Source organism: Kwoniella europaea, chromosome 1, assembly GCF_036810445.1.
Source record: "Kwoniella europaea PYCC6329 chromosome 1, complete sequence".
In the NCBI taxonomy this organism is placed as follows: domain Eukaryota; kingdom Fungi; phylum Basidiomycota; class Tremellomycetes; order Tremellales; family Cryptococcaceae; genus Kwoniella; species Kwoniella europaea.
In genome coordinates this window covers 4,846,763-4,870,924 of record NC_089487.1, presented here as the reverse complement: position 1 = coordinate 4,870,924, position 24,162 = coordinate 4,846,763, and the positions used below count along the sequence as shown (strand labels likewise).

The 24,162-nt window shown below is 46.3% G+C and overlaps 12 protein-coding genes across 12 annotated transcripts; 5 read left to right on the top strand and 7 right to left on the bottom strand.

Annotated features, from left to right (window-relative positions):
* Window positions 1-506: 506 nt before the first annotated feature.
* V865_001850 (uncharacterized protein) lies at window positions 507-1,224 on the top strand (the record flags this gene model as incomplete). Its single annotated transcript, XM_066225664.1, has 3 exons — window positions 507-733; window positions 789-860; window positions 927-1,224. 3 exons carry the CDS (start codon window positions 507-509, stop codon window positions 1,222-1,224), a joined length of 597 nt encoding a protein of 198 aa, XP_066081761.1.
* A 200-nt stretch (window positions 1,225-1,424) lies between these two features.
* V865_001849 (uncharacterized protein) lies at window positions 1,425-4,932 on the bottom strand (the record flags this gene model as incomplete). The annotated part of the gene is made up of 15 exons (XM_066225663.1): window positions 1,425-1,449; window positions 1,510-1,570; window positions 1,627-1,806; window positions 1,870-1,923; window positions 1,983-2,070; window positions 2,132-2,487; window positions 2,546-2,642; window positions 2,694-2,767; window positions 2,823-2,840; window positions 2,903-3,065; window positions 3,128-3,187; window positions 3,246-3,537; window positions 3,598-3,740; window positions 3,804-3,983; window positions 4,048-4,932. The coding sequence occupies 15 exons, from the start codon at window positions 4,930-4,932 to the stop codon at window positions 1,425-1,427; spliced, it is 2,676 nt and encodes an 891-aa protein (XP_066081760.1).
* A 435-nt stretch (window positions 4,933-5,367) lies between these two features.
* V865_001848 (thiamine pyrophosphokinase) lies at window positions 5,368-6,190 on the top strand (the record flags this gene model as incomplete). Its single annotated transcript, XM_066225662.1, has 4 exons — window positions 5,368-5,531; window positions 5,598-5,877; window positions 5,959-6,028; window positions 6,120-6,190. The coding sequence occupies 4 exons, from the start codon at window positions 5,368-5,370 to the stop codon at window positions 6,188-6,190; spliced, it is 585 nt and encodes a 194-aa protein (XP_066081759.1).
* A 119-nt stretch (window positions 6,191-6,309) lies between these two features.
* V865_001847 (polyadenylate-binding protein, cytoplasmic and nuclear) lies at window positions 6,310-8,590 on the bottom strand (the record flags this gene model as incomplete). Its single annotated transcript, XM_066225661.1, has 8 exons — window positions 6,310-6,520; window positions 6,575-7,242; window positions 7,300-7,394; window positions 7,445-7,929; window positions 7,980-8,065; window positions 8,118-8,188; window positions 8,260-8,336; window positions 8,385-8,590. The coding sequence occupies 8 exons, from the start codon at window positions 8,588-8,590 to the stop codon at window positions 6,310-6,312; spliced, it is 1,899 nt and encodes a 632-aa protein (XP_066081758.1).
* Window positions 8,591-9,127: 537 nt separating this feature from the next.
* Window positions 9,128-10,139, top strand: V865_001846 (uncharacterized protein; the record flags this gene model as incomplete). The annotated part of the gene is made up of 4 exons (XM_066225660.1): window positions 9,128-9,283; window positions 9,345-9,527; window positions 9,571-9,785; window positions 9,836-10,139. The coding sequence occupies 4 exons, from the start codon at window positions 9,128-9,130 to the stop codon at window positions 10,137-10,139; spliced, it is 858 nt and encodes a 285-aa protein (XP_066081757.1).
* A 112-nt stretch (window positions 10,140-10,251) lies between these two features.
* Window positions 10,252-10,787, bottom strand: V865_001845 (uncharacterized protein; the record flags this gene model as incomplete). The annotated part of the gene is made up of 2 exons (XM_066225659.1): window positions 10,252-10,355; window positions 10,481-10,787. The coding sequence occupies 2 exons, from the start codon at window positions 10,785-10,787 to the stop codon at window positions 10,252-10,254; spliced, it is 411 nt and encodes a 136-aa protein (XP_066081756.1).
* Window positions 10,788-11,708: 921 nt separating this feature from the next.
* Window positions 11,709-12,871, bottom strand: V865_001844 (uncharacterized protein; the record flags this gene model as incomplete). The annotated part of the gene is made up of 9 exons (XM_066225658.1): window positions 11,709-11,820; window positions 11,873-11,937; window positions 12,004-12,134; window positions 12,182-12,207; window positions 12,324-12,388; window positions 12,497-12,512; window positions 12,561-12,619; window positions 12,669-12,805; window positions 12,862-12,871. 9 exons carry the CDS (start codon window positions 12,869-12,871, stop codon window positions 11,709-11,711), a joined length of 621 nt encoding a protein of 206 aa, XP_066081755.1.
* A 196-nt stretch (window positions 12,872-13,067) lies between these two features.
* On the bottom strand, window positions 13,068-14,042 carry V865_001843 (uncharacterized protein; the record flags this gene model as incomplete). The annotated part of the gene is made up of 3 exons (XM_066225657.1): window positions 13,068-13,186; window positions 13,239-13,697; window positions 13,751-14,042. The coding sequence occupies 3 exons, from the start codon at window positions 14,040-14,042 to the stop codon at window positions 13,068-13,070; spliced, it is 870 nt and encodes a 289-aa protein (XP_066081754.1).
* Window positions 14,043-14,082: 40 nt separating this feature from the next.
* V865_001842 (uncharacterized protein) lies at window positions 14,083-16,688 on the bottom strand (the record flags this gene model as incomplete). The annotated part of the gene is made up of 2 exons (XM_066225656.1): window positions 14,083-14,164; window positions 14,218-16,688. 2 exons carry the CDS (start codon window positions 16,686-16,688, stop codon window positions 14,083-14,085), a joined length of 2,553 nt encoding a protein of 850 aa, XP_066081753.1.
* A 1,949-nt stretch (window positions 16,689-18,637) lies between these two features.
* Window positions 18,638-19,697, top strand: V865_001841 (uncharacterized protein; the record flags this gene model as incomplete). Its single annotated transcript, XM_066225655.1, has 4 exons — window positions 18,638-18,879; window positions 19,216-19,449; window positions 19,518-19,613; window positions 19,673-19,697. The coding sequence occupies 4 exons, from the start codon at window positions 18,638-18,640 to the stop codon at window positions 19,695-19,697; spliced, it is 597 nt and encodes a 198-aa protein (XP_066081752.1).
* A 283-nt stretch (window positions 19,698-19,980) lies between these two features.
* Window positions 19,981-21,138, top strand: V865_001840 (uncharacterized protein; the record flags this gene model as incomplete). The annotated part of the gene is made up of 5 exons (XM_066225654.1): window positions 19,981-20,055; window positions 20,263-20,557; window positions 20,641-20,776; window positions 20,826-20,905; window positions 20,954-21,138. 5 exons carry the CDS (start codon window positions 19,981-19,983, stop codon window positions 21,136-21,138), a joined length of 771 nt encoding a protein of 256 aa, XP_066081751.1.
* Window positions 21,139-21,225: 87 nt separating this feature from the next.
* On the bottom strand, window positions 21,226-23,819 carry V865_001839 (uncharacterized protein; the record flags this gene model as incomplete). Its single annotated transcript, XM_066225653.1, has 12 exons — window positions 21,226-21,312; window positions 21,370-21,673; window positions 21,733-21,770; window positions 21,835-21,858; window positions 21,910-21,942; window positions 22,024-22,149; window positions 22,215-22,425; window positions 22,499-22,524; window positions 22,576-22,651; window positions 22,698-22,732; window positions 22,798-23,598; window positions 23,778-23,819. 12 exons carry the CDS (start codon window positions 23,817-23,819, stop codon window positions 21,226-21,228), a joined length of 1,803 nt encoding a protein of 600 aa, XP_066081750.1.
* Between the last annotated feature and the right edge of the window lie 343 nt (window positions 23,820-24,162).

Sequence of the window (24,162 nt, the reverse complement as noted above, 5' to 3'; positions counted from 1 at the left end):
GATGCTGGGTATCCTAACCCTCTATACGATGATCTACGTTCTATGTATGCTGTTTCAACATAGCCCATCGTGGAGAAGATGGAGAGGATGGAGAAATTTCAATTGACTGTGTCATGATTATCTCCGTTCCTTAAGAAATAACCGATCAAGTATCATGAAATAATCACCTCATCATCCGGATCATGACGTCAAAGGAATCCATATTACCTACCACACTACAGTATATATACGACGATCGGTGGTTTGTCACTGTCAATACTGCTCTCCTTCTCCTCAACAAATTACCATTCAATCAACTTGTAAGTGAACCATACAAACACTTGCACAACAATATCAACATGCTGACCAAGGTTGTACGACCCGCTTCCACTTCTACTCGATCAATCACAACCCTACGACCGATCACCACCTCTTCTGCTCTTCGCCTTCCTATCCCATACCGTCTCACTCCATATTCGTCCCGTGTTACTCCTATATACTCTCGACCACTACACAGTACAACCAAAATGTCTGACCAATACTCTGCCGCCGCTTCCACTTCTCCCTCTCTCACCGAGAAGCTCACCACCCTTCGAGCTTTCTTCAAGGCTCAAAAGGCCGTCATCCTCACTACTCGAGATTCCGATGGATCCCTCCACGCTCGAGTGATGGCTGTTGCCGAGATCACCCCCGATTGGAAATTCAGGTTCATCTATGACAAAGAGTCACACAAGGATGTGGAAGTACAACAAGAGTGAGTTGAATAGACGAACATTGCTGTCAGAATGAATGCTGACATGTCAATGCAGTTCTCACGTCAACATCGCCGTTGACGGTACTCAAAATAACACCGGCTGGGCTTCCATCGCCGGTAAAGCCAGGTGAGTAGAAGTATTCCACTATAACTTGTAGGTTCCATCTGACTGATGTGGTTATTGGAAACATAGTCGAATCGAAGATCACGCAGTAGTTGAGAAGCTCTGGAACCCAACTATCAAAGCTTGGTTCGCCGATAAAGGTGACGGAGTTCACGATGGTTCACCTTCTGATCCTCGAGTGGTAGTCTTCGAAGTCAAAGTAGATGAGATCCGACACTTCCACCAAGAAAAGACAACCCTCGGTACCGTTGTGGATGTCATCTCTTCCACCATCTCTGGCTCGACCGCTACTCCCGGTTCAATCAGAACGATCACCGGCGAGGAGATTGCAGATGCTTGGGCAAGAAACGAACTCAAAGAACCTTAATGGTTTCCGAAGTGTAGGTATGAGTTAAGAAGTAATCAAAGTAATCATGAAAATATAAAATTGTGAATCATGAACCCAACATGCATTATTAATGTAGCAGTACACTGAGAGGTCTCACACAACAAGTAGGCAAGGTACAACAGATATCACAAGAATGCGAAGTATGCAGAAATTAACAAGGATCTCATAGCGATCAACAATCAAGGTCTTCTGTGGTGGGGATGTCTTAATCGGGGATGGGAGTTGATCAGCTCCTGTTACACTAATGAAGAAGCCACCACTCACCTCCATCTCAAACCAAGAGCATTGAAGATATCTTGCTCGGTACGGGAAGCGACCAGTTCCCCTGCATTGCGGATTAGTATATAACTTTCAGTGAGAATACGGTAAGACCGTACTCGCCTTCAGTCTGTTTCAGTCCATCTTTTCCCCTCAGAACACCTTTGTATAAACCTCTCTGATTGAGGTTGTAACCTGTTTTTCTGGCATAAAGCCTCATGGAACGGTTGAACTGATGATAATCGTTAGCTTTTGAGGACACGTTCGACCTGATGATAGCTGAGATACCCACAACTTCATTGCCTGAAAAGTTGATATAGATCAACGTCAGTCGCACCGATAAAAGAGATAGATAGATAAACTCACCCGTAAAGTAAAGTAAAGCAGCTCCCCAGTGCTCGAACGGTATACAAAGAATATCTGAAAACATACCCCGACAAATCAGCTAATGCCGCCGAGCTCGCGAGGATGTCGCTTACCTATCCTCCGATGTTTATGTACTGAGCTCAATTTACCTACACCCATCCATTTCGCCTCCGGTGCATCCCAAACAGTGGGTGTGCCAAGCTATGATCAGTCAAACATCAGCTCAATTGTTAATCTAACCGTAGGGTCTTGACAGACTCACGTCATGAGTGATCAGACCTCTTTTCTTCAATCGCCGGATCAGTTCTCCAAGTACTCCCTTCTTACCATTCACCTCTCCACCATTACGGGTAATGAGAATATCGACATCACCACTGGTCTCTTGTCCACGTCGATAACTACCCATGATCTCTATCCATAACTGATCATCGATCGCCTGAGCTTCAGAACGGATAATCTCGAAGATCTGTCTACATTCATCTCTTGGTATCCTTGCTCTTAGATCCTCATAAAGTTGTAGACCGATCATTTGACCGGCGGTAAGAGCGAATCTGCCGGAACGTAGATCGTCAATAGTTCTGGCGCCAAGTCGATACAGATCATTCGCATGATGACGACCTAACAGTCCAAAATGGTAAGCAAAGAATCCAACTTTCTCCGAGAAGACTGTACATACCGACTCCGTAGATATCCTTAAATAAAGCGATACAGCGAGCTTGTTCGGTGTTTTCGTAGAACGCACGTCCTTGTGCTCCAGATAGGAACTCGTCGATCTGTGATGGACAGTCAGTTCTATATCACCGCATGACGTATGGTTAACTGACTCTATCTGCAAGGCTCTGGCCGATACCTGGGATCGCTCTTGCTTGTGCACCAGTGGTTATAGGATAATCAATTCCTGAATTGATTCTCAACACGGTTTCGCAAAAGTCACCTTCGAAGCATGAACTTACGTCGCATGATCCCAGCAGCTATGATAAGATAGACATGAGCGTAAGCATTTATACTCCCAATTGGCGTGTGTCTTACTCACCACGCTGATATCCTCTAATGGCAAAGCTGTTCTTGCCCACCTGACCTTGATACAAGTCATGTAGTTCCTCAAACTTCTTGGCCAGCCATTCATTCGGACCAGTATAGCCTTTCCCGTCATTCTTCTGGCTGCATTTGTAGCCGTTGATTTTGGTATTAACGCCCTGCAATCGGAAGATAGGGTTAAGCTGCAATTTATGTTTTCAGGAAGTAGGAAGCAACTTACTGTTGTCGAATGCTTGTTCACTTCATCTTCATCTCTCTGCTCATCATCTTCGTCAGAAGCCTGTAACCAGCTGAACTTAGTGATCCCACTGACTCTCCAGGTCCAATCGTCTACTTACTTCTGGATCTTCTAAGCTGCCCTCGACGACACCAGCAATCATATCGTCCAGAGCATCTCTTTCCGTTCTTGACGCTTTCTCCCAACCCGGTCCAGATGGTAGGTTATGCTCTGTGGCCACCGTTATATCCATATTTGCCATTTGGTGTATCTTCGATTGTCCAGCTACACCGTTGGTCTCGGATCGCTCTATCACAGGAGGGAAGAGCGTAATTGATTTTGTCTGACCAAGTCGAGTTCGCTTTCTCAGTGACTCTTCGGTATCCGAGTCAGAAGCAGTAGGTTCGCGTTTTCTATACGCAAACGAAGAAGTCAGTACATTTTCTTGACAAAGAACCGTTGGTCATACATACCTAGTGATAGCAACACTTTGACCTCTCAACTGATCCGTAATATCAAATATCCTAGAAGTGGGTCGTATGGCATTCGCAGAGACTGCTCGAGAGAATGACGTTTTGGGAAAGCTCAACCAAGGCGTAGGATCGAGCTTTCTTCCCTATCGTTGTTCGAGAAACTGTCAATTGTTGTTGGTTGAGACAATTTATGAGATGAAACTTACAGCCATCTTGCACTGGACTACCCAGTCCCACTTGACACATACAGTACCCTCAGGAAGTTCGCTCAATGTCTCCAAACCCAGCTTTGCCGCTAGGAGAGAAGCAGACTTCCCGGCGTCATAGATGACATGGGTGATAGCGGTATCGGGTTGTAGAACAACTTGACCGCCGAGATTGGTAATCTAGAAGAGGGTAACATGAATCATCAGCTTTATTTTGATGACGATAAGAGCAAGACCCATTCACAATATCTGCTCTCTGCTTGAGCTTAGCAGCCTGATTGACCTCGCTAGTCAAACAGAACCGAAGTCCATCAAATACCTTGCCTCCTAACCCAGCAGCAACGCTAAGTGCTTTCCCGATAGGTTGTCTACCTTTGCCTTTCCCTTTTATCGGATCCTTGACCAGCACCTTGCTCAGTAGGTCAAAATGCTTGGAGATCGCTTGATGGTCTCTCTTCGATTTTATATCGGACAATGCGGATCTTCCGATAGGTACCGGAGTAGATGGATCATCTCTCTTGCCTCGACCTTCTCCTGCGGAAGTTGGGTCTATAGATGGACGATACAAGCTGGTAGAGGGTGAATCTATAGGAGAAGCTATGTATTCCGGCGTTTCATGAATTCTGGACGAGAGGATACGAGAGGTCGAAGTTTGATTGACTGGTGCTGGATGAGGAAGCTTGGGAGTTCCATTATCGCTTGGAGTGGGCACAGAAGGATATGTCGAGGTGTGAGCTCGAGGGGTAGAAGTTTGTAAAATGTTAGAAGGACAGAAAGAAGGTGGTATGAAAGTAGTGTCGGCAATGATAGAAGGATCAGGTGCGTTTGGAGGGGAGGAAGGTGGATCTTCTGGAACCTCTTCTATTGCTGATCTTGGGATGTCTTGGTCATGCAAGGGTGCAATAGAGTCTGTCTGTTCCGGTCCTTCTACCGCAGAAATATTTTTCAGACAATCCTGCTTCATTTCGGCTCGACCACCTGTCTCTTTCCACCTGATATCCTTCTTCACCTCTTCATCGTAGGAATCTGCTTCTTCCTTTCCTTCTCCGAGATTATCGAACTCCTCGTCTTCGTCCAACTCGGACCAGATGTCCCGTCTAGCCCTGGGGAATGTGGTGGACACCGTCATCTTAAGAGCTGACCATCAGGCATGATGAGGACTTTGGCTGTGAAATGATGTAGTGAACCGTATGTATACATGAATGAAATCAAACTTGCTCTTTCATCTTTCATCGAGCTCTAACATGCATGATGGAATTGATGTAAACAATCGTGGCTATCACGTGGTCACTGACCCCTACATACATCACCAATGTGGATTCATATCCCGCAGAGATGCTGCTATGCATCGTGAGGGCTCATGTCTGTACTGGGCATGCATGTAGATATATGTATGGTTTGGACGGAAGATCACTGGAGTCTACGTTACGTGTAGAGGCTGCTTTCTTACAAGAGGGTGCTTTCGCTCTCTGGGAGTACAGTGGAGGTAAGCCAGAAGGTGAGATTGACATCTTCAACTTTTTTAGCAATCAACTATACTTTCACCTTGCCTATTCATCTCGATATGACCACCACCACTACCACTTGGACATGCTCTGAGCTCCTTCGAGGGGAATCATCTAAATCTTACGCCTTGATCATAGTCAACCAACCAATTCGTTCAGACCTATTGGAGGAAGCTTGGAAATCAGCCAAGATAACATTATGTGCAGATGGAGGGGCTAATAGGTTATACGACGTCGATAGTGATAAGAAGTAAGTCGTCGATCTCAAAACAAAGCTGATCTCTCTCAGATACCTCCCTGATATTGTCAAAGGTGATTTCGACTCGATACGAGACGACGTACGATTATACTATACCTCACACGATGTCCGAGTGATCCAGGATAAAGATGAATACTCAACGGATCTGATGAAATGCATTGCAGAGGTACCTGAAGACTATGCCCTAGTCCTCTTAGGGGGATTATCAGGTCGAGTGGATCAGACGGTACATACCATGTCCCTACTGCATAAGCTACATCGAGAGATATATGTGCTAGACGGAGAATCGTTCGCTTGGCTATTACGCGAGGTGAGTTCAACGAAGGAAGTCAAGGCTGATGCTCTCTAGGGTCGACACAATATACAAATCGACCATAATACTATGGGACAGACGTGTGGGATATTACCAGTCGGTATAGATAGTGCTAGAGTGAAGACAAAAGGTCTGAAGTGGGATACAGGTAAGTCATACTTCGAACGAGCTTCGCTGACAAGAAGACTGGGAAACGTCGCTTAATGGTAACGTCTCAACTTCGAATCACCTTGTACCAGAAAACCCACTAGTGACAATAGAAACAGATAGACCTGTGATATGGACATGTGAGATCCGATCTCCGTTGTAGATGGAATGCTATGTATGCAAACTTGTTCTCACACAAACAGTCTGCATGCCCTCAACGACCCAACGGAATCAATAAACGAATGTAAGGTGTCGCTATACAGGTTATACAAAAATGTCCATCTACTCAGCCTTCTCCTCCTTGACCTCCTCCTTGGCCTCGGTGGCATCACCGTTGGCTTTCTCATCACCTTTGCCCCACTCAGCGAGGACTCGGAGAGCCTCGTCGACCTTGTCTTGGAGAGCAGCAGGGGATTCGACCAAGTGTAAAAGCTCGGCGTTGTCCATTTCGAGTAACATACCAGTAATCTTACCAGCAAGATCAGGTTGAGTCCTATGGGATGTATATTCAGCACTGACCCATCGCAGAATGCAATGTACCACTCACTCGAAGATCAAGGGGTACAGAGCTTCACCCAACATTTGCTTTTGCTCGGCAGGGTTAGCTCGAGACAAGGTTTGAGAATCAAGTCGAGGAGCTTGAGATTGAGCTTCTTGAGGTCTAGCTTGACCGTTGGCTCGAGGGAGACCTTGAGGAACACCGACAGGGCTGGGACCACCGGCACCTCGAGGACCGTTGGTAGAGGGAGCGGCAGGGATTCTAGCACCACCGGGTCGGACAGGGTATTGAGGAGGAACTCCACCGTAAGCACCACCCATAGGAGGAGGTCCACCGTAAGGAGCACCAGGCATAGGTTGACCACCAGGAGCGTATCGAGGTCTGGATTGCATGGCGTTTTGAGGACCACCGGGGTATCCCATCATAGGACCTCTCATAGGGGGCATACCAGGCATGGGTTGACCGTATCCTGGCATAGGAGGGTAACCGTAGACGGGTTGACCCATGTAACCTTGCATACCACCGAATCCACCGGGACCGTATTGCATTCGCATGTTGCTTCGTTGAGCGATTTGAGATTCAAGAGCTTGTCTTCGGACATCCTTTCGTTGAGCGAGAGCGACGTAAAGAGGTTTGGTACCGATCATTTTACCGTTCATCTCGGAGACAGCCTTGGTGGCTTCCTCAGGAGCGGAGAAGCAGACGAAACCGAAGCCCTGCAGAGAAGTCAGCATCGTTCAAATGTGATGCAAAACAAGAGAAGGATAACCCACCCTTGAGACATCGTGGTCATCCTTCATGACCTTGCAAGAGGTGATGGTACCGAAGGAGTCGAATTCAGCTCGGAGTCGGTCATCATCCCATTCATCTGCGAGACGTCAGCTTCGTTATAGACATCTACCATATCTATAAACTCACCATCGAGGTTCTTGATGTAAAGGTTAACACCAGCAGACTTAGCCTCGTTCTCCATTCTCTTCTCCTCGTGACTCTTCTTCAACTCGCTCTCTCTTTCGAGTTTACTTTGAGCTCGTCCAGCGTAGAGCTTTCGTCCCTTGACATCTTTGTCGTTGAGCTCATCAACAGCTTGTCTAGCAGCTTCGTGAGATTCGAAGTTGACGAAACCGAAACCTTTGCTGGCACCGGACTCGTCCTTGCTCAAAGCGACAGAGACGGTAGCACCGAAGGGCCTAACGAGTTCCTCGAATTCAGCGTCGGTGAATTCTGGGTCGAGGTTCTTGATGTAAACATTGGTGAATTGAGATCGTTGCTCCTCGACCTTGGAGAGTCGCTCCTTCTTTCCGACGTGGTGACCAACGAAAACCTTCTTGTCGTTGAGAAGCATTCCGTTGACAGCCTTGATAGCAGCATCGGCAGCCTCGCCAGTGGAGTAGTGGACAAAGCTGCGGGATGTCAGTCAGCAATATCTAACGGTGAAGATAGTGCTACTCACGCGAAACCTCTGCTCTTTCCGGTCTCGTCGGTACCAACTTTACAAGAAAGGATGTCACCGAAAGCAGCGAAAGTATCGTGAAGAGCCTATACTCTTGGTCAGGATATAGACCAATTCCACCTCAACACCATTACTCACCTTGTTGTCGATACCTTCATCCAAGTTCTTGATGAAGATGTTTCCTTGACCAGTCTTTCTCAAAGCTGGGTCTGGGACCACATGATTCGACAAGGTCTGTTCTTGATGAGGGAATAGTTGAGGTGCTCGAGGGCCCTTTCACCGTCAGCAGCGTTGAGGTAGTTGACGTAGGCATATCCGAGGGATCGTCTGGTGACAGCGTCTCGACAGACTCGGATACTAGCAAGAAGTCAGATATGGTCTACTATGGTGAGGCAATGCACTTACGAGGCAACAGGACCGATCATGTTGAAGATCTCGAAGAGCATAGCCTCGGTGACGCTGGAGTCAAGCTCACCAACGTAAAGACTGGCTGAAGCTGAAGGTTGTTGTTGAGCAGGAGCGGCAGCGGGAGCCTCAGCGTTGGGAGTGGATGCGGCAGGAGCAGCAGGCTTGGCAGCCGCTGGGGCGGGGGAAGTAGCGTCGGTGGACATTATTGATAACTTGTTTTTTGATAATTTTTCTGTGATAAGAGTTGGATCGACCACGTGAAATTGGTAATTGGCAATTACGTAGGGTTTTTTTTGAGGGCTGTCGAGAGGGGGTCAGCAATGTCAACTGGGGTTGAGCTGATGCTGGTTCTGATATACTCACCTTTACAGACTGGATGTATGTTCTCTCGTGAAAGAGTGAAGAAGAGGAAGGAGAAGAAGGAGAAGGACAAAAGAGATGGGATAACATACCCATGAAAAGATAGAAAGCGGTGGGAACAGCAACCAGCACAACAGATCCACGTGGCAAAAACAAAACTGCAAAAATAGTTAAAATTGATAAAAACTTCCCAGTGGCGAGGATAAGAAGTTATAACACCGCGGTGATAATGAGGGTGTGGCACTTCTACGCGTCTGTCTCATGTCTCATACCATAATGCATGTTGATGATAACATGATCACAGTTCTCACCTAACTTATTGTAATGACAACCACCATAATCATAAGCATATAACAGCGACATAGATCAGTCCACTCACCATGGCGTACAACTACTCAAACCCTTACCAATCCACCTCAGCCGCTCCCCCTCGTCCATTCAACCCCCCTTCTTCCTCTTCTGCCGCAGTCACCTCCCAAGCCAGACAAGTGCTCTTCTCTGGTCTCCCCGTCGATATCAGCGAGAAAGATCTTCGGGTAGGTCATGGTCATAGTTTCATCTGACCTTACGAGGGTCAAGCTAATGTTGGGAATATAGGAATTACTCCTCTCAGATCCATTGCGATTATCCCCAATAACCACCTCGGTGACATGTTTCAGTGGACCGGATGGAAGGTTCTGCGGTATCGCTCTTGTCTACGTCGCTAACGCTGCCGATGCTGAGAAGATCAGGACGAATTACTCCGGACAACAGATCGATGGAAGTGAGTTAAAAGAGGGAGTAACTTGTGCTGATGTTATCAGCCTATACCATGTCTGTTCAGCACATCCTCCCTGCCAACCAATCTCTTTCCGCCGCTTCCACTTCCATAACCGCCCCATCCACTTCCGTTCCTCGACCTACAAATCCTACCAAAGCTCCCAAGAACAAGACCAACGGTGCAGCCACACCAAATGCCAAGGTGGATGAGAAACCAGCTGGTTTGAAGCTCTTAGCACGACTGAGTAAACCAGCTCAAGGGAAGGATAAACAGTTGGCGTGAGTAAATCCTCCTACCAGTTTGCTCACCCTGCTGATCAATTGTTCAGTCTCCTGGAAAAGCAGAAAGCCAATCTCGCCAAATCCGGTGCTTCAGGTGCTGCTCTTCTGTCCCGACTCCAGGGTTCACCCAAAGGTCATGCATCAGCCAAAACCAAAGGCAAAGCAACGAAATTATCTACTGGTACTGCTAAAGTCGGACGAGCTAAAGCAAAGGCTGCTGGGAAAGATGCGATGGACGTGGATAAACCTGTAGCTGTAGCAAAGGCTAAAAAGGAGAAACCAAAACCAAAGTCTCAAGCGGAATTGGATGAGGAGATGAGAGCTTATGAAAGGGCAAGAAGATTCGCTTAAGTGAGTATAAGTATAATCAATTCTTAACATCAGTCAGTCGATGTGATGCTGACTTGTCATTAGTTGTACAGTTGTATAATCTCATAATGCATATAATCTATCTATACCTATCTCATTTCTTTCCCTTCGCATCTTTGTCTACCGGAAGGGTTTTGGCGAGAACTTCATCAAGCATTTGAGATACGTCTTTCTCCATTTGATCGATCGTCCACGCATCTATACCATCAGCTCAAATACAAATGATCAATCACTCACGAAATGGAGGTTCTACTTTCCCGGCCAATCGATTGATCACTTCTCCTCGGTGTCTGCTAATCCACTGCGCATGTTAGCCAAGTCACATGAGGTATCACTCACCCTTCTTAGGTTATCCCTCGTAGTTGGTCTCTCGCCAGCAGGAAGGTTATCGTATTTCACGCATAAGACCCAAAGACTGGCTGCAATCACATTGACTTCGTCCTCGGTCTCGAGGAAGACATTGCCCGGAAGGTCGATTAGAGCACAGGCGCCTTCGGGCAACGGCTTGTTGTTGAAGTGATTGACAAGCGGATCCAAGTCGAATGTGTGTGGGAGAGTAGCGGGAACATGAACTAAAGATCCATCAGCGTACGTACCCGGTTGGGCCAACTTACCTTCAAGCGACGACATGGTATATTATGTTTTATGGAATGATAGTAACCAGCAATCCATACTCACCCCTTGACCCCTCTTATACTTTCCATCGCTCAACCCTCCTTTGATTATTCCCCAACAAAGGATAAATCATACTCCGTGTTGAGAGCTTATATCAACTCGGAAATCCATTCTCATGCATCCTCCTTAGTATCCAAACATACTCACGAATCAAATCGGCATAATGGGTGAGTGTCTACTAGACGTCACAGAGCTGACAATGTGATAGTCGGCGTATACTACTCGGTAGGTCCTTATGAATGGGTCTCGTGCTTACCGTACTAGCAATATCCACTGCCTCTTCCGCCTGAGCCATGCCCCTACTGTAGAACAGGTAAGTGACATCTGGAATGATCTCCACTAACGATCAGCAGGCTATCTGCAAGCTGTTCGTACGTCAAGAACCGCTCATCTATGTGGAGTACCTCTTATACCGTTGTACTCGAATAACAATGTGTTCTGTGGAAGTTGCGGATTTCAAGCTAGACTACGTGAGTTCTCACTTGCAAAATACGAGTTGACATCAACAGCTCGAGGACTTGGATCTTCACGATGGGGAAGAAATTGTTATTATCCGTAAGTCCACTTTCGATACGAATTCAGCTGACTCATCTAGTGGACGACGCAATCCACTTTCATGGGGGTATGGTTCATGGCCAGGTAGAAGTGGAGAATTCGATAGGAGAGAACAATATACATATTGCTTTAGACCTTCCAGCAGATGGTGGCGCAGGCGTTTTGGATGGTTTTGAATTCAAGTATGCAACCAATAAGGATGTTATGCATTTTGTGATATTAATTACAAGCGCGATCAGAGAGCAAAAGACTTCCGAAAGATTCGACAAAGGAAGATATATACTTTTCAAGAAAATCCGATAGATCAATGCCCAATACCATCTAGCACTTGACTCTTGCGAAGTAATCTGCAGTTCTCTGGTACACATCCTCGTATTGCTTGAGGTTCTCCGGGTCTTTGAGATCAGCTCGAGCAGCTGCCCAACCATGATGACTATAAAATATGTCAGCTTTTTCTCCATTGCCAGAATAAGTAGTTGACTCACACGGTATCGTACAAATGATAATCCGATTTGCTAGCAAATGGTTTAGACTTGATAGCTTCTTCTATCTTCTCAACTACATCTTTAGGTTCATCCTACTTGATCAGCTCAATCCTACTCTTACTTTAACTCACCATACTGGGGTAAAAGCCAAATGGAACAGTCAAGTTCTCTCCATCTTCAGGCGCAATCATAGCAGGATGAATGACAGCACCACAGCAGAATGGCGTTCCAGATGTGAGCGAGAGGAGGGCAAGTTTACCACCTGCAAGATGTCAGTTAAGCATTCGGACAGATTGAAAGTTGACTCACCCCAGCAGTATCCGAGGATCGATACTCTGTTAATCCCATGATCTCTCTTCAGACTCTTGGCGAATTTGAGAACCTCAGGAAGACGATCATCTAGCTTCGCTCTACCTCTATCAGCTTGATTCCATTCGGCGATCAGACTCACGTCCCAGCAAAGAACTTCTTAAGCTCCTCCTTGTTACCATCTTGATCCTTGGGGAAAGGTTTGCCCTTGAACACGTCCGGCATGTAGATTTTGGTGGGCGAAGTGAGAAGAAGGTGAGAAGCAAGTAGATCAGATCCCTATAAGTTAGCTAAGTCCATCGATCATATACTCACTCTTATGGTCGTATCCCTAACGCATCGTCAACTTAATTTAGTTGCTATATAACTCTCAACTCACCAGAATCCAAAGATATCATATATAACGACCAAAGCGTGCTTGGCATCATCAGAACCTGTCTGTCTCGAAATCAGCAAGACATCATGCAGATCATGTATTCCTACTCACCACGTAGACCTTTTTATAATCGCCAACACTCTCAAATCTCCCTTTATACTCGTATCCAGTAGGGTCGGATACGGGGTGAGGGACATTAGGCTTGGACGGATTGGAGGTGGATTGGGGTGGACAGCATTCGCCAGTATCTGCGAAGTGGTCAGGACAGCTCGCTCTCTTCCTAGCCCCTCCTCTCTCGGCTCACTTTTTGACATTCTGCAGGCCTACTCGGTCGTGGTGCATCAACGAGGAATGTATATCAGACACAAGCAAGCAACCTTGAGGATCACTACCGATGACGTTTGGAGTCCTCTCATCTTCTCCACAACAGATCATGTGAAGTGGAGGTATATATACTCAACACGTGATACAACAATAAATGCATACTTTCAACTACCATGTCATTGCTATCTAGACCCACATCATAAGTTCGTGTCTAGTATAGTCCTGTCCAGTCGCCAGATCCGCAGCAGAACCGAGGTTGGGGTAGAAGGGGACCATGGCGTCAGATGCACCGAGAATGAGGGTATCTAATTGTAAAGATCAGCACAGAACTCTCTGAAATCAAGAAATACTACTCACTGTACATACGCCAGTACACCTCTCTTACTCTCCTTGCAGGGTGGAAAAGACCTTGAAGAACATATGAGAGGATAGGTCCAGCTCCTACACCCAATCTCATCGCTTCAATCGCATCCATCACACCTCCAATGACGTGAGGGCTCGTCTCAAAGATATTTGGCCAGACAAGGTTAAGCAAGTGGGTGAGAGCTTCTTCGTAACCGAGACCAGCGACACCAATAGCCAGATGCTTGACAATAGCACATGCAGTTTGTCGATGAACATGATCTCGATCTGTCAAAGCATCTTCTAATAATCCAACGACGGAATGTATATAGTCTTTGGACATTTCACCGACATATTCAAAAACGAAAGCGAGAGCTTTGAGACAACCGTTTCGAACGTTGAGTTCGGGGGTTCTGTATTCGTTGAGGATGGCAGGGATACATGTGAAAGGACCACATGTTTCCGATACAATAGCTACAAGGCAGATTAGCAAGGAAATTTATGATGAGGAAACCAAGAATACTTACCAATAGCAACAGTACTACAGACACGTGACTGACGCTCTTGCACCTTCAAGTTAGTCAAGAGAACACTTAACACATCTTGAGGACCAATAGCTTTGGCGATATAACCGAAAGAGTTGACAGCAGCTCGTCGGATAGCTTTTTTGTGAGCTTTAAGCAGATCCAACAGCTCGAAACAGATTCGCATCCATTCTTTGGCAGGTACAAACTCTGCTCCTCGATCGGCAATACGTCCGATAAGATTGATTGTGGCTTCTTGTACCTTCTCGTGTCGATTTCGAAGGATGGGTGTCATACGGGGAACTAAAAAAGTCAGCAATGCTCAACACGTGGTATCACTCACGTAAATCCTTGACCGGTGGATTCATCTGGGTCATACCGACAACATTTGCGATAGCTCCCTCGGCAGCGATAAGACTATGAGATGTCAGCATATATCCTGTTTTTTGTAACCAAGGTGAATGACTCACCTTCCTAGAGCATCCGGATATTCTTCACCCAACTGTTCGAATATCACTACACCTAATTTACTCAACAAACCATCTTCGCCTGAACTCTTGATAATGGGTGCAAGTCGAGAAGTGAGATCGGCAGCAAGCATACGAACTTTCGCCGACTTGTTGGTCAATCGCCAGAGGATCATGGATACAATTTGAGGCAAGTAAGGCTTGACTCGATCACCAAGTGCGTTGACAACAGTAGCGAAACCATCCAGCATGATGGTATCTTCCAGTGTTTGTTCCTGGAAAGCGAAAATGATACCGTCGATGAGAAGTACTTCTAGTCGTTCATCCACATCCGCTGCACCGATACTTGCAATAACCTTCGTGATGGTCTCCATGACCATTTTTCGATATGGCTCGGACTCGTCTTTCAAGTCATTACATATCCTTCCGACTATCTCTGATACACCAGCCTTCTGTGCCAGCTCGACGGTAGTTTCGACCAGTTGCTTGTAGTTTCGTTTATCAAGAGCCATACGTCTGACCCAGAAAGCCTTGAAGAATTCCGGTAATACCTCTTCCTTTATGTAAGTTGGTGTAACACCTTCGGTAGAAGCACACTGCTTGATGACCTGCAATACGATACGTCTCATCTCTTCGTCGGATGTTTGGAATTCTCGGATCAGGATCGGCATACATTCTCTAACATAGTATCCAGCATACTCGGGATCCATCAAGGGAATGATGTAACCGATAGCTTTCAGGAACGCCGCCAAAGTCTTTCCTCGATGTTGTCGGATACCCAGCCATAAAGGTTTGAGCACGTTGTCGAAAGATTCGATACCGTATGGAGCAGCCGATTCGGCAAGAGCGGCAAGAGACAAAGCAGTCATGGTTCTTACTTTTTGTTGCTCATCTTGAAGACCGTCGGCAACGGTATCGACAAGATTTCGAAGATGAGGTAATACAGCACAACCCATCATGATGGCGATTTGCTGGATAATTCGAATACCGGTATGTCTAGCTTGCCAAGACTTTTTGGATCGACAGACAGCTCGAAGGAAAGGAAGAAGAGCTGGAATACCGAGAGCGGAAGCAACGACGGAGAAAGCTCTAGCAGTGGTGTTTCGTACGTACTCGTCGACATGATCGATATCCGGTCGCATTGTGGAGATCATATGAGCGAGACCGGCAGCTTTGGCAAGATTCGAAATGATTTCTCGACCTTCCACTCGCGCATAATAGTCTTCATCGATAAGTAGAGGTTCAATAACAACCAAAATCTTGTGGACGTAGGGTCGGACCAAATCATCTAGCTTGTACAGCACTCGATCAATGACCTTGACCAATAGATGTCGTTCTTGATCTTCGAGTGTACGTTCCATGAGCAACGGAAGGATCTTATCAAACAGTGGACCAGCACCAAACTCTCTTGCTCTATCCGTGATCTGACGAAGAGCTGTCTTCCTAACGGGTGGTGTACCATTCTTGATTTTTAGGAGTAATCGCATGATCTTCCTCTCCTTCAGTTCTTCCAATGTATAAGAGTTATCATCATCTTCGCCACCACCTTCTCCCAACACCTTTGCGAAGTATTGAGTATCTTCCGGTTTCAAGAATTGCAAGGTTCCTATACCTTCAATCTCCGTTTGTTCTTGCGACCCTTGCATACCACCAGCTGCAGAACGAGCTCTGGCAGCATCGGAATCATCTTGCATCATGAATCCATGTTCCGCTGTGGCTGGAACCATCTTTCTAACCGAGGGAGCAGGTCGATAATCGTCCGGTACTGGTACAATCTCATAACCTTCTTCTCCACCTGGAAGCAACCCATCTAACTCTTCATCCGTCATACGTCTGTATCGCTTATCCTCCACCATCATCATACCGCCAACAGAGGGAGTGGAAGTGATAGCGGAGGTGGTAGCGGATGCTGCGGGTGTTTGATCCCATCTAGATTTCTTGACTTCTGGTGCAGCTTCCGAAGGTGTTTGATCCCATCGAGATTTACGTTTCGGTGCTGCTGCTGGTTCCGCTCCGGGTTCCTCCTTGACCTCTTCCACATCCCATCTTCTTCTCTTCTTTGGTGATGTAGTGTCCCTTGGAGGTGTATCACCTCCAGCAATTGCTCTAGGGGGCGTCTCATCTCCAGCCAAAGCTCTAGGTGGTGTTTTGTCATCTAAAACCATCTTCTCATCTTCATTCTTATCCTTCTCCAACTGCTCCTTATGACGTCTGACCCTTTCCTCTTCCCTCTGCAAATTTATCCTCCTCATCCTATCCTCGTAGCTCTCGTCTTCACCCTCTCCCTGTCCATCAGCCCTGTTGAATCGTCGAAGATGATAATCACTTTGTCGAGCGGCAACTTGCTTTGACCTTGCGTTGTCCTCGAAGACGTCTGGTGTGTCATCTTGATCGGCGAGCTCTGCGTGCTCGTCAAGGATCTCTTGAGGAGCTGTATATGACTGAAGAGCGGGCCTGTATGACTCGTCAGACATGATGAGTGATGGTGGGGAGTATACAGAAAGATGGGTATTGTCGAAGTGATATGAGGGACGATGAGTTGAAGGTGCAGCAGGGTAGGGTCGCGAAGGGATGACAGGATGAGATGATTGGTCATCACGTGGCATCTCTCCGCTGAGTGGCAACAATGCACTTCTTGAGATTGACTGACTTTGTAATTGTAGCTCGTACCCGTGTATACTTGGGATGCATCGTGCGTGTGCAAGTCAATCTACATGGATGGCCATAGAGATACTTAGTCTACCTTACCCTCTTGATACACATCTGGTGACTGCCCACTAAAATGGTTTTATGTCATGATGAAAGTTGATCCCTCCCTCCGCCGCCACACAACAAGTAACAACGTCCCTGTAGCCTTGTGGATCCATGGCGGTCGCAGCAGAATGAACTTGCTCGGTGGGATAGAAAGGATCATTTTGCCAGGTAGACTGATAGTAACGTCCTTTGCAGCGTGGTGATGGGTGATCACTGTTATTCACGGTGGACATTTCACAATTGCCGATCTGAGCTCGCTTTTTATTCATGCCTTTAATCAGATCTTACTACACATTATATTGCGATCTTGTCTGCTTCCGAAGCTTTGGCTGCAATCTGAGGCGACATCAGTAAGGAAAACCCTTGATCATAGCCGCTGGGAATCCGATATAAGTCGTAGCAAATCAAGCGTTCATTTTTTACCGACTATCACCATTTGACCAGGCGTTTTCCTGTACCCATGGGATGGATTTGTATTAAATCTCACTGTATAGTAGGCAAATTGACCAAGATTCTCTGTGTGGCATGGCAACGATCAATACACCAGGCTGATAACTCTCTCCCTTTACGAGACTTTTTCAGATCCAACTGCAACAGCTAGGATCTCACTTGTAGTGAATAGACTGACGGATACTGTATGTGACAACAGTGTACATTCAGGAGGAGGTTCACACAATACTATTTGAGCATAAGCACCTGTTTGATGACGGTCTCGCATTTGTGATCGACATCTCATATTCGCGATTCACTTGCACATGTAAACTTGGCCATGCTGTACTTTGTCCAATGAACGATAATTGTTCTGAGCCATGATGGTTACCGGGCTACATAGGACAATCAGGTCGACAGCTGTTCTAAAATTGAATGAATCCCACAAAACCGAAAATGCCACTCAAGCTGCTGGGGTCCATCTCAGAATTACGGTCTTATTCAAACCTCTTGACTCAAGGTATAGAGCAAACATCAAGTGGTACTTCTTTTAGCAACGAGAATGACAGTTCATCGTCCATTACAGCCATCTACAACTTGGATCATATCATTCTGTAAGGCGATCCCGGTCACATAATCATCTCGTCGCCCTCTTTGCTGGCATGGCAATGTAACGTGGGCGATTGACAGTATGATCACAAAACTGAAGGGTGTTGAGGTCAGACGGTCACAGTGGTCATAGCACAGGACAGGGACGAGTGGATGCTGAGTGCTCTCATAGCCTTGTATGCATGCAGAATCAACGTCATACGCTTGTCTAAGCTATTTGCAGAGCTATGTGCGTCCATACATCTGGGTGACTACATGCATGCAACTAGGGTTGTTTCAATTAAAAAGCTGATAGATTATGCATGCAAACATTGAGCGATATATCGACGTTCCTATCGGATTTAAGCTATCGCCGATATACCGCTCACCTGCATGAGGTGGCCTGGTCGGGGGAGGGGGGAGTGCCACACTTGACTAACTGTCCCTATGCTGTAAGCGTGAGTGAGTGTCAGTTGTCAGTTGTCAGTTGTCAGTTGTTGCAGCCAGTCTGTACAATTTAACCTTTTGCTCAAATATAGATCGTCTCTTCTCCTTCTCCAGCCCTCAAGCATCCTCGTGAGTTATCTCAGTCCTCCTCGACCTACAAGACTTCTTCCGCTTACTTCCTCTTCACCTACCACCAACAGCAAAAATGTCCGCAGCCAACAAGATCTTGCGAACAGCCAACGCTCCCCAAACTCCTCCTTCGGAGATTGAGCAACAAATCGCTCAAGCTTTCGTTGACCTCGAGCAAAACGTCCCAGAGCTCAAGTCCGAATTGAGACAACTCGCTTTCTCCGAGGCTAGAGAGGTTGATGTCAAAGGTGGAAAGAAGGCCGTCGTAATCTTCGTCCCTGTCCCCATGGCTAAGGCTTTCCACAAAGTCCAACAAAGGTAAGTCAAAAACTTCTGAAGCAAGAATCAGACAGAGATGGATGGAAAAGGGATATAAGATCAAGATAGCTCTCAGTCCAGTTAAAAGACATTCGGGGTAGACGGAGGGACTTTTTAGGCCCACCTCCCCTGGTGTTTTTTGGCGGATGAGAGCTAGTAGGGAGTAGGAGTAGAAGGTCTGGGTTGGATATTGGAAGGATCATATGGGCAATTGCTGATCAAATTTTTAATGATATCCCCTTCCTCTTTCTCGCCCCCTTCTCTATTCCTCTTGACCCTCACCATCCTCCGCCCTCGTCATGGTCCGTCGTTTCAACTCTTTCCATCGACCCACAGACTTACCCGAGAGCTCGAGAAGAAACTCTCCGACAAATACATCGTCTTCCTCTCCCAACGACGAGTCCTCCCCAAACCTGCCCGAAACTCCTCCGCCAACAAGAAACAAAAGAGACCTAGATCTCGAACCCTCACCGCCGTCCACGAGAAGATCCTCGAAGAACTCGTATGGCCCAGTGAGATCGTTGGTAAGAGAACCAGAGTTGCCCAAGATGGTGGTAAATTAATCCGAGTGTGAGTGTTAATACATCCTTGAACTTGTCTTCTGCGTTTCCTGCTGATCATATTTCCGGTTCCTCCAGCTTCCTCGACTCAAAAGACCAAAACAACCTCGAATACAAACTCGACACCTTCTCCTCAGTCTACCGAACTCTTGCTGGTAAAGATGTACACTTCGAGTAAGTTTATCATCATCCATACTTTGTTGCAAAACTATCGCTGATATCTATACCTCTAGGTTCCCTGTACAAGCCGCCGAGTAGATACCCTGACGACCGTTGGCATTTGGAGGTCATGCATATTATATAACGCTTGTCGTGTGTAGCAAAGGAAGGATCATTATCCTTTGAGATTGTCGTGTTTGGTACTGGACATCCTCCTTTGATGACTTGCTACTGACGCGTTTGACTTTGGGGATGAAGGTCATTGCACTAACCCCAGCCTGAAAGATTATACATATGGGTTGATCCTATGCTCTTATAACAGCATTCTTTCACAATCATCTCATTCTACATTTTTGATAGTAAAGCCAGAACTAGAATCAAAATGGCTGACAAGAAAAAAGACAATAAAAAGAAGTTCACCTTCGGCCCATTCGAGCAGGCTCTCTTAGTACTTGTCGTACTGGGGTTTGGTACGTGTACCAATTTAGTGATCAAGCTAACGATTTCCAGCATCTCATCCTTCAATACCGTACTCCCCATTCAGCATCAACGTCGATGGTTCCGTCAATAGTCTTCCGTTCCTCTCTCCACCATTCATGATGCTTGTGATGATAGCTTATATAGGATATCACATTCTCACTCGTCAAGAGGCTGCTCAAGATAGAGCAAAGGCACTTGCGAAAGCCAAATCATCATTTCTTCTTCATCATCGTCCAGATCAAGTTCTTCATCTTCTTCTCAGAAACCTCTTTCATCATCCGATATCAGGGCAGGTGGTATGCCATCTTCTTCGTCATCTTCCAAGAGAGTAGGTAATCCTGCACCTAAGCAGATATCAGGTTCGTCAAGTAAAGATGATCCTTCAAGTCTCGGATTTAGGAAGAATTACTTCTTGACTATGCAAGGTCCAGGAAGACCCGCACTCGTGCCTTTCCAAGATGGTCTCAGACCTAAGAAAGGTAATCCGGCCGGAACACTCTGGTGGGATAATGTACCTGATGGTAAGTCTAGTAATAAGAATATGCACCGCTGACTAGTACAGATGCTGCTGATCTTATGGCACCTCCGCTGGACAAGGATAAGTTGAAAGCGACGATGAAGAACCCTTGGGCAACGGAGATGATAGAGAAGGATATCCAGTTGCTGAAAATTGCAAAGGCTCAAAAAGAGGAAGAGGAGTGGGTCTAACAGTAAATTTACCTACATCACGCTAATATATCCTGACAGACGATATTCGAAAGTGGCCAATCTACTGCAAACTATCCTCGGTTTCTTGCTTTGTGCCGTTGATATGCGTTTAGGGATTTGTAAGTACTCTTCTCCCTTGTTTTCATACGGCTAACAAGAGATCATAGTGGCCATCGTATTCTTCCTATGGCGTCACTTTACCAAACTCCACGACGAATCCATGTCCGACGAAAAAGACGCGTTGGACAAAGAGAAGAAAGAGATCTCGGAGAAGTTACGAGAAGCCAAAAAGGCAGGAATGTCATCACAGGAATATGCAGGTTTACAAATGGCTTTGGAGAGATTAGGATAAGCAGGATACAAGATAGGTGATACAATGAGATAAGTGATCAATGCATGAGTACAGCATGCGTCATAGTATGGAATGCGTTGTTACCTCCTATAACGCTCTGCGGTCATCACCTGTATTCCAAGAGGCTACTCTGGTGGCGGTTGTATATACCGGCATGGGAAGGAACATTTGACGCTGTCAAAAGAACCGTCAGCAGACTGACTGGCTTCCTTTACGAACAGGAAGACATACTGGCGGTGGTGCAGGTCCAGGTCCAAAAGCAGTTGAGAAAGTAGGTAAGTTAGACCTAGGCATGGCAACTGGCATGAAAGGTTTCTCATCCAACAATCCACTATTGGGTCTTTCGTAGACTTCTTCGAGATAAAGGAAATCCGCTAAACCTTTACCGAAAGTCAATCGACGGATGATGGCAAGTACCACGGTGATTGCTGTGACTCCAACTGCAAGGGATCCCATACAGGTGAAGAATGCCCAAGTGGTGAACACAATCCGGAAAATCTGGTTTGCGAATGATACTGCCCATCCACCGATGATGCTGATAAAGCGAGAGAGATCAGTTAACCTGCCTTGTCAAACCGAATGTCTATCACTCACAGTAGTGATAATCCCACAAATATATTGAATCGTTTTCTCTGTTCATGACGGATCGAAGTCCATCCCTGTCCTGTCAGCTGGATCCCAACGGGAGCAACTCACAAAGTACAGCCATGGGAGTAAAGCCTGGATTGATATCAGCATTGCTTCTGCCACTGGATACAGGAGATGACTAACCACGATCAGCAAGCTATATATGGCTTTGAAGGCCTTACAGTTGCTCATAAAGTAGCTAGCCGGACCTCGAGAAATCTTGTTTATCAGCTCTGCTCAGCAGGATATAAGACTTACCTGATCCAAGAACAATGCAAAGAAAGTGACCAATACAAAGGCATCAAGCTGCAGCAAGATACTTAAAGCGAGAACTAACTTGTATATCTTGTTGATCTTCGACGAAGCTCCGATTCGTTGGAAAGTCTAGTGAGGAGATCCAATAGCCATCAGCTCAAGAAATTTCCAGTGATTGAGCATACTGCACTCACTTGCCAACCGAAATGATCTCTGATCTTCCAGCAAAGTACACCGCTCGCAATCAAAGTTACAACTGTTGATCCTAAAACAGCACTTTGGAACCCAACCCTTTTGTCCCAGTATGATGGCAAGACGTTTATCCCATCGCAATGGGTCGAAGTGGTTGATTCGAAATTCCTCCAGAACTTGAAGGATAATCGAAGACCGTTGGCGGTCCAGATGCTCGAGATGAGCAATGAGAGAAGCAAGGCAAGTCTAAATGCATGTCAGCCATATTCTCACGCTCTGGACTCACAGATGAGGTATCGATTCATTCAACAGCTGTTGTGATCATTCAGTAATATCCAATGTTGGTATAATAAGAGGACTCACTCCTACAATAGCGAGACCAAGTATCCAGATGAAGAAAGCAGCAAGAACAGTCTCCTCTCGAACGAGATTATCCAGGCTGTTTGAGTGTCAGCTGAAATTGACAGGTATAGTGTCATACTCACGAGTTGATGGCCCAGCCATAGTGGAGAGCACATTGCTGATAGAGAACATCACCATTAGCATATCACAATTTCTCTTTCGGTCATGAAAGTGGCAACTCACTTGGGTCACAACGACGTTAGGTCCATTTGAGCCTGACAGGTGGGCGATGTTAACTCCTACCACCGTACCAGAATCTTGTGCAGCAGATAATTGGACGTCTCGTTTCCAAGCACTGATATATTCATTCTTCGAGACTTTCAAGACTTTCGGCTTCTCCTCTTCCTCTTCCTCGTCTTCCGAATCACTCGAGTCAGAACTGACATCCGACTCGTCGTCGTCCTCTTCTTGTTCGTCTTCCTCTTCCTCCTCCTCCTCCTCGGCCTCGACGAGAGCCTTACTAGAAGTCGTAGGATTGGCAGAAGACAAGGTGGATACCATTGTGGCGACTGACGACGAGCTAGTAGCTGTATTGGTCCAAGGGATAGACACCTTGATAGAGGATGATCTGGTTGCTGTACTGGGCATAACCGTAGCAGTCATTAAAGTTGAACTCTCCATAAGACTACCTTGTTCATCCAACATGACCTCTGTGGTAATAGCTTCTCCAGCGATTACCGTTAGAGTCGGTACAACTAACACTCTAGTCGTTATCGTATGACCTTGAGTAGTCATTGTCATCGTTGATGTATCTGTAGTCTGCTTGAATTGCTGCACGAAAGTCGGTTCAATCTCATCCTCATGTCTATGTAAACCTTTTCCAACAGCTTTACATTTCTTACCATCATCATTGCACATAAGACCATCTTCTTTCTTCTTCGAGATCGTTTCGTTACCTGTAACGACCAAGGCTGGAGCAGTCTTCCAATCTCCGAATTTTCCATTATCCGGATTGTAGAAGACGACTGAAGACAGATTGGCAGTCTGAATGATATGTCGAAGGAAATGGGATGCTTCGGCATTACTCTCGACTGAGAGGATGGAAAGGATGAATAGAATAGTCGAGGTGGTGATGTGAAGAAGAAGGAAAATGAGGAGATTACGATGTTTGAGCCTTTCTCGCTATCCCCAATCAGCATCGCTCACGTATGGTTCGGACTTACGATCAGCGACCAGGCTGAATATAGCTGACCAGCGAGTTGCATTGTGGTAATAGACAATAACGAATGATGGAATGCCGACCAGCGGAGAACTCATGAAAGAGCGTTTGATAACGGACTTTGCCAAGAAGTTTGAGGAAGAAAAGAAAGAAGAAACATACGTTAGTGTTCAGCTGAGTACGGCATGTAAGTATACTTGACATCAGCCAGTCATTCTCGCCATTCTGCATAGCTTTCTGTCGTCTTAGAAACGTCCTTGTATGGACCGGCCAGTACCTTGACGACAATTAGTCGTGTGAGAGGAATGACCCGTAGCTTCACACCCCTTGGAAACCAGCCTTAGCTTTATGGGTCCGTGCTACTCCGCTGGTAGTGACCATGAAGGTGC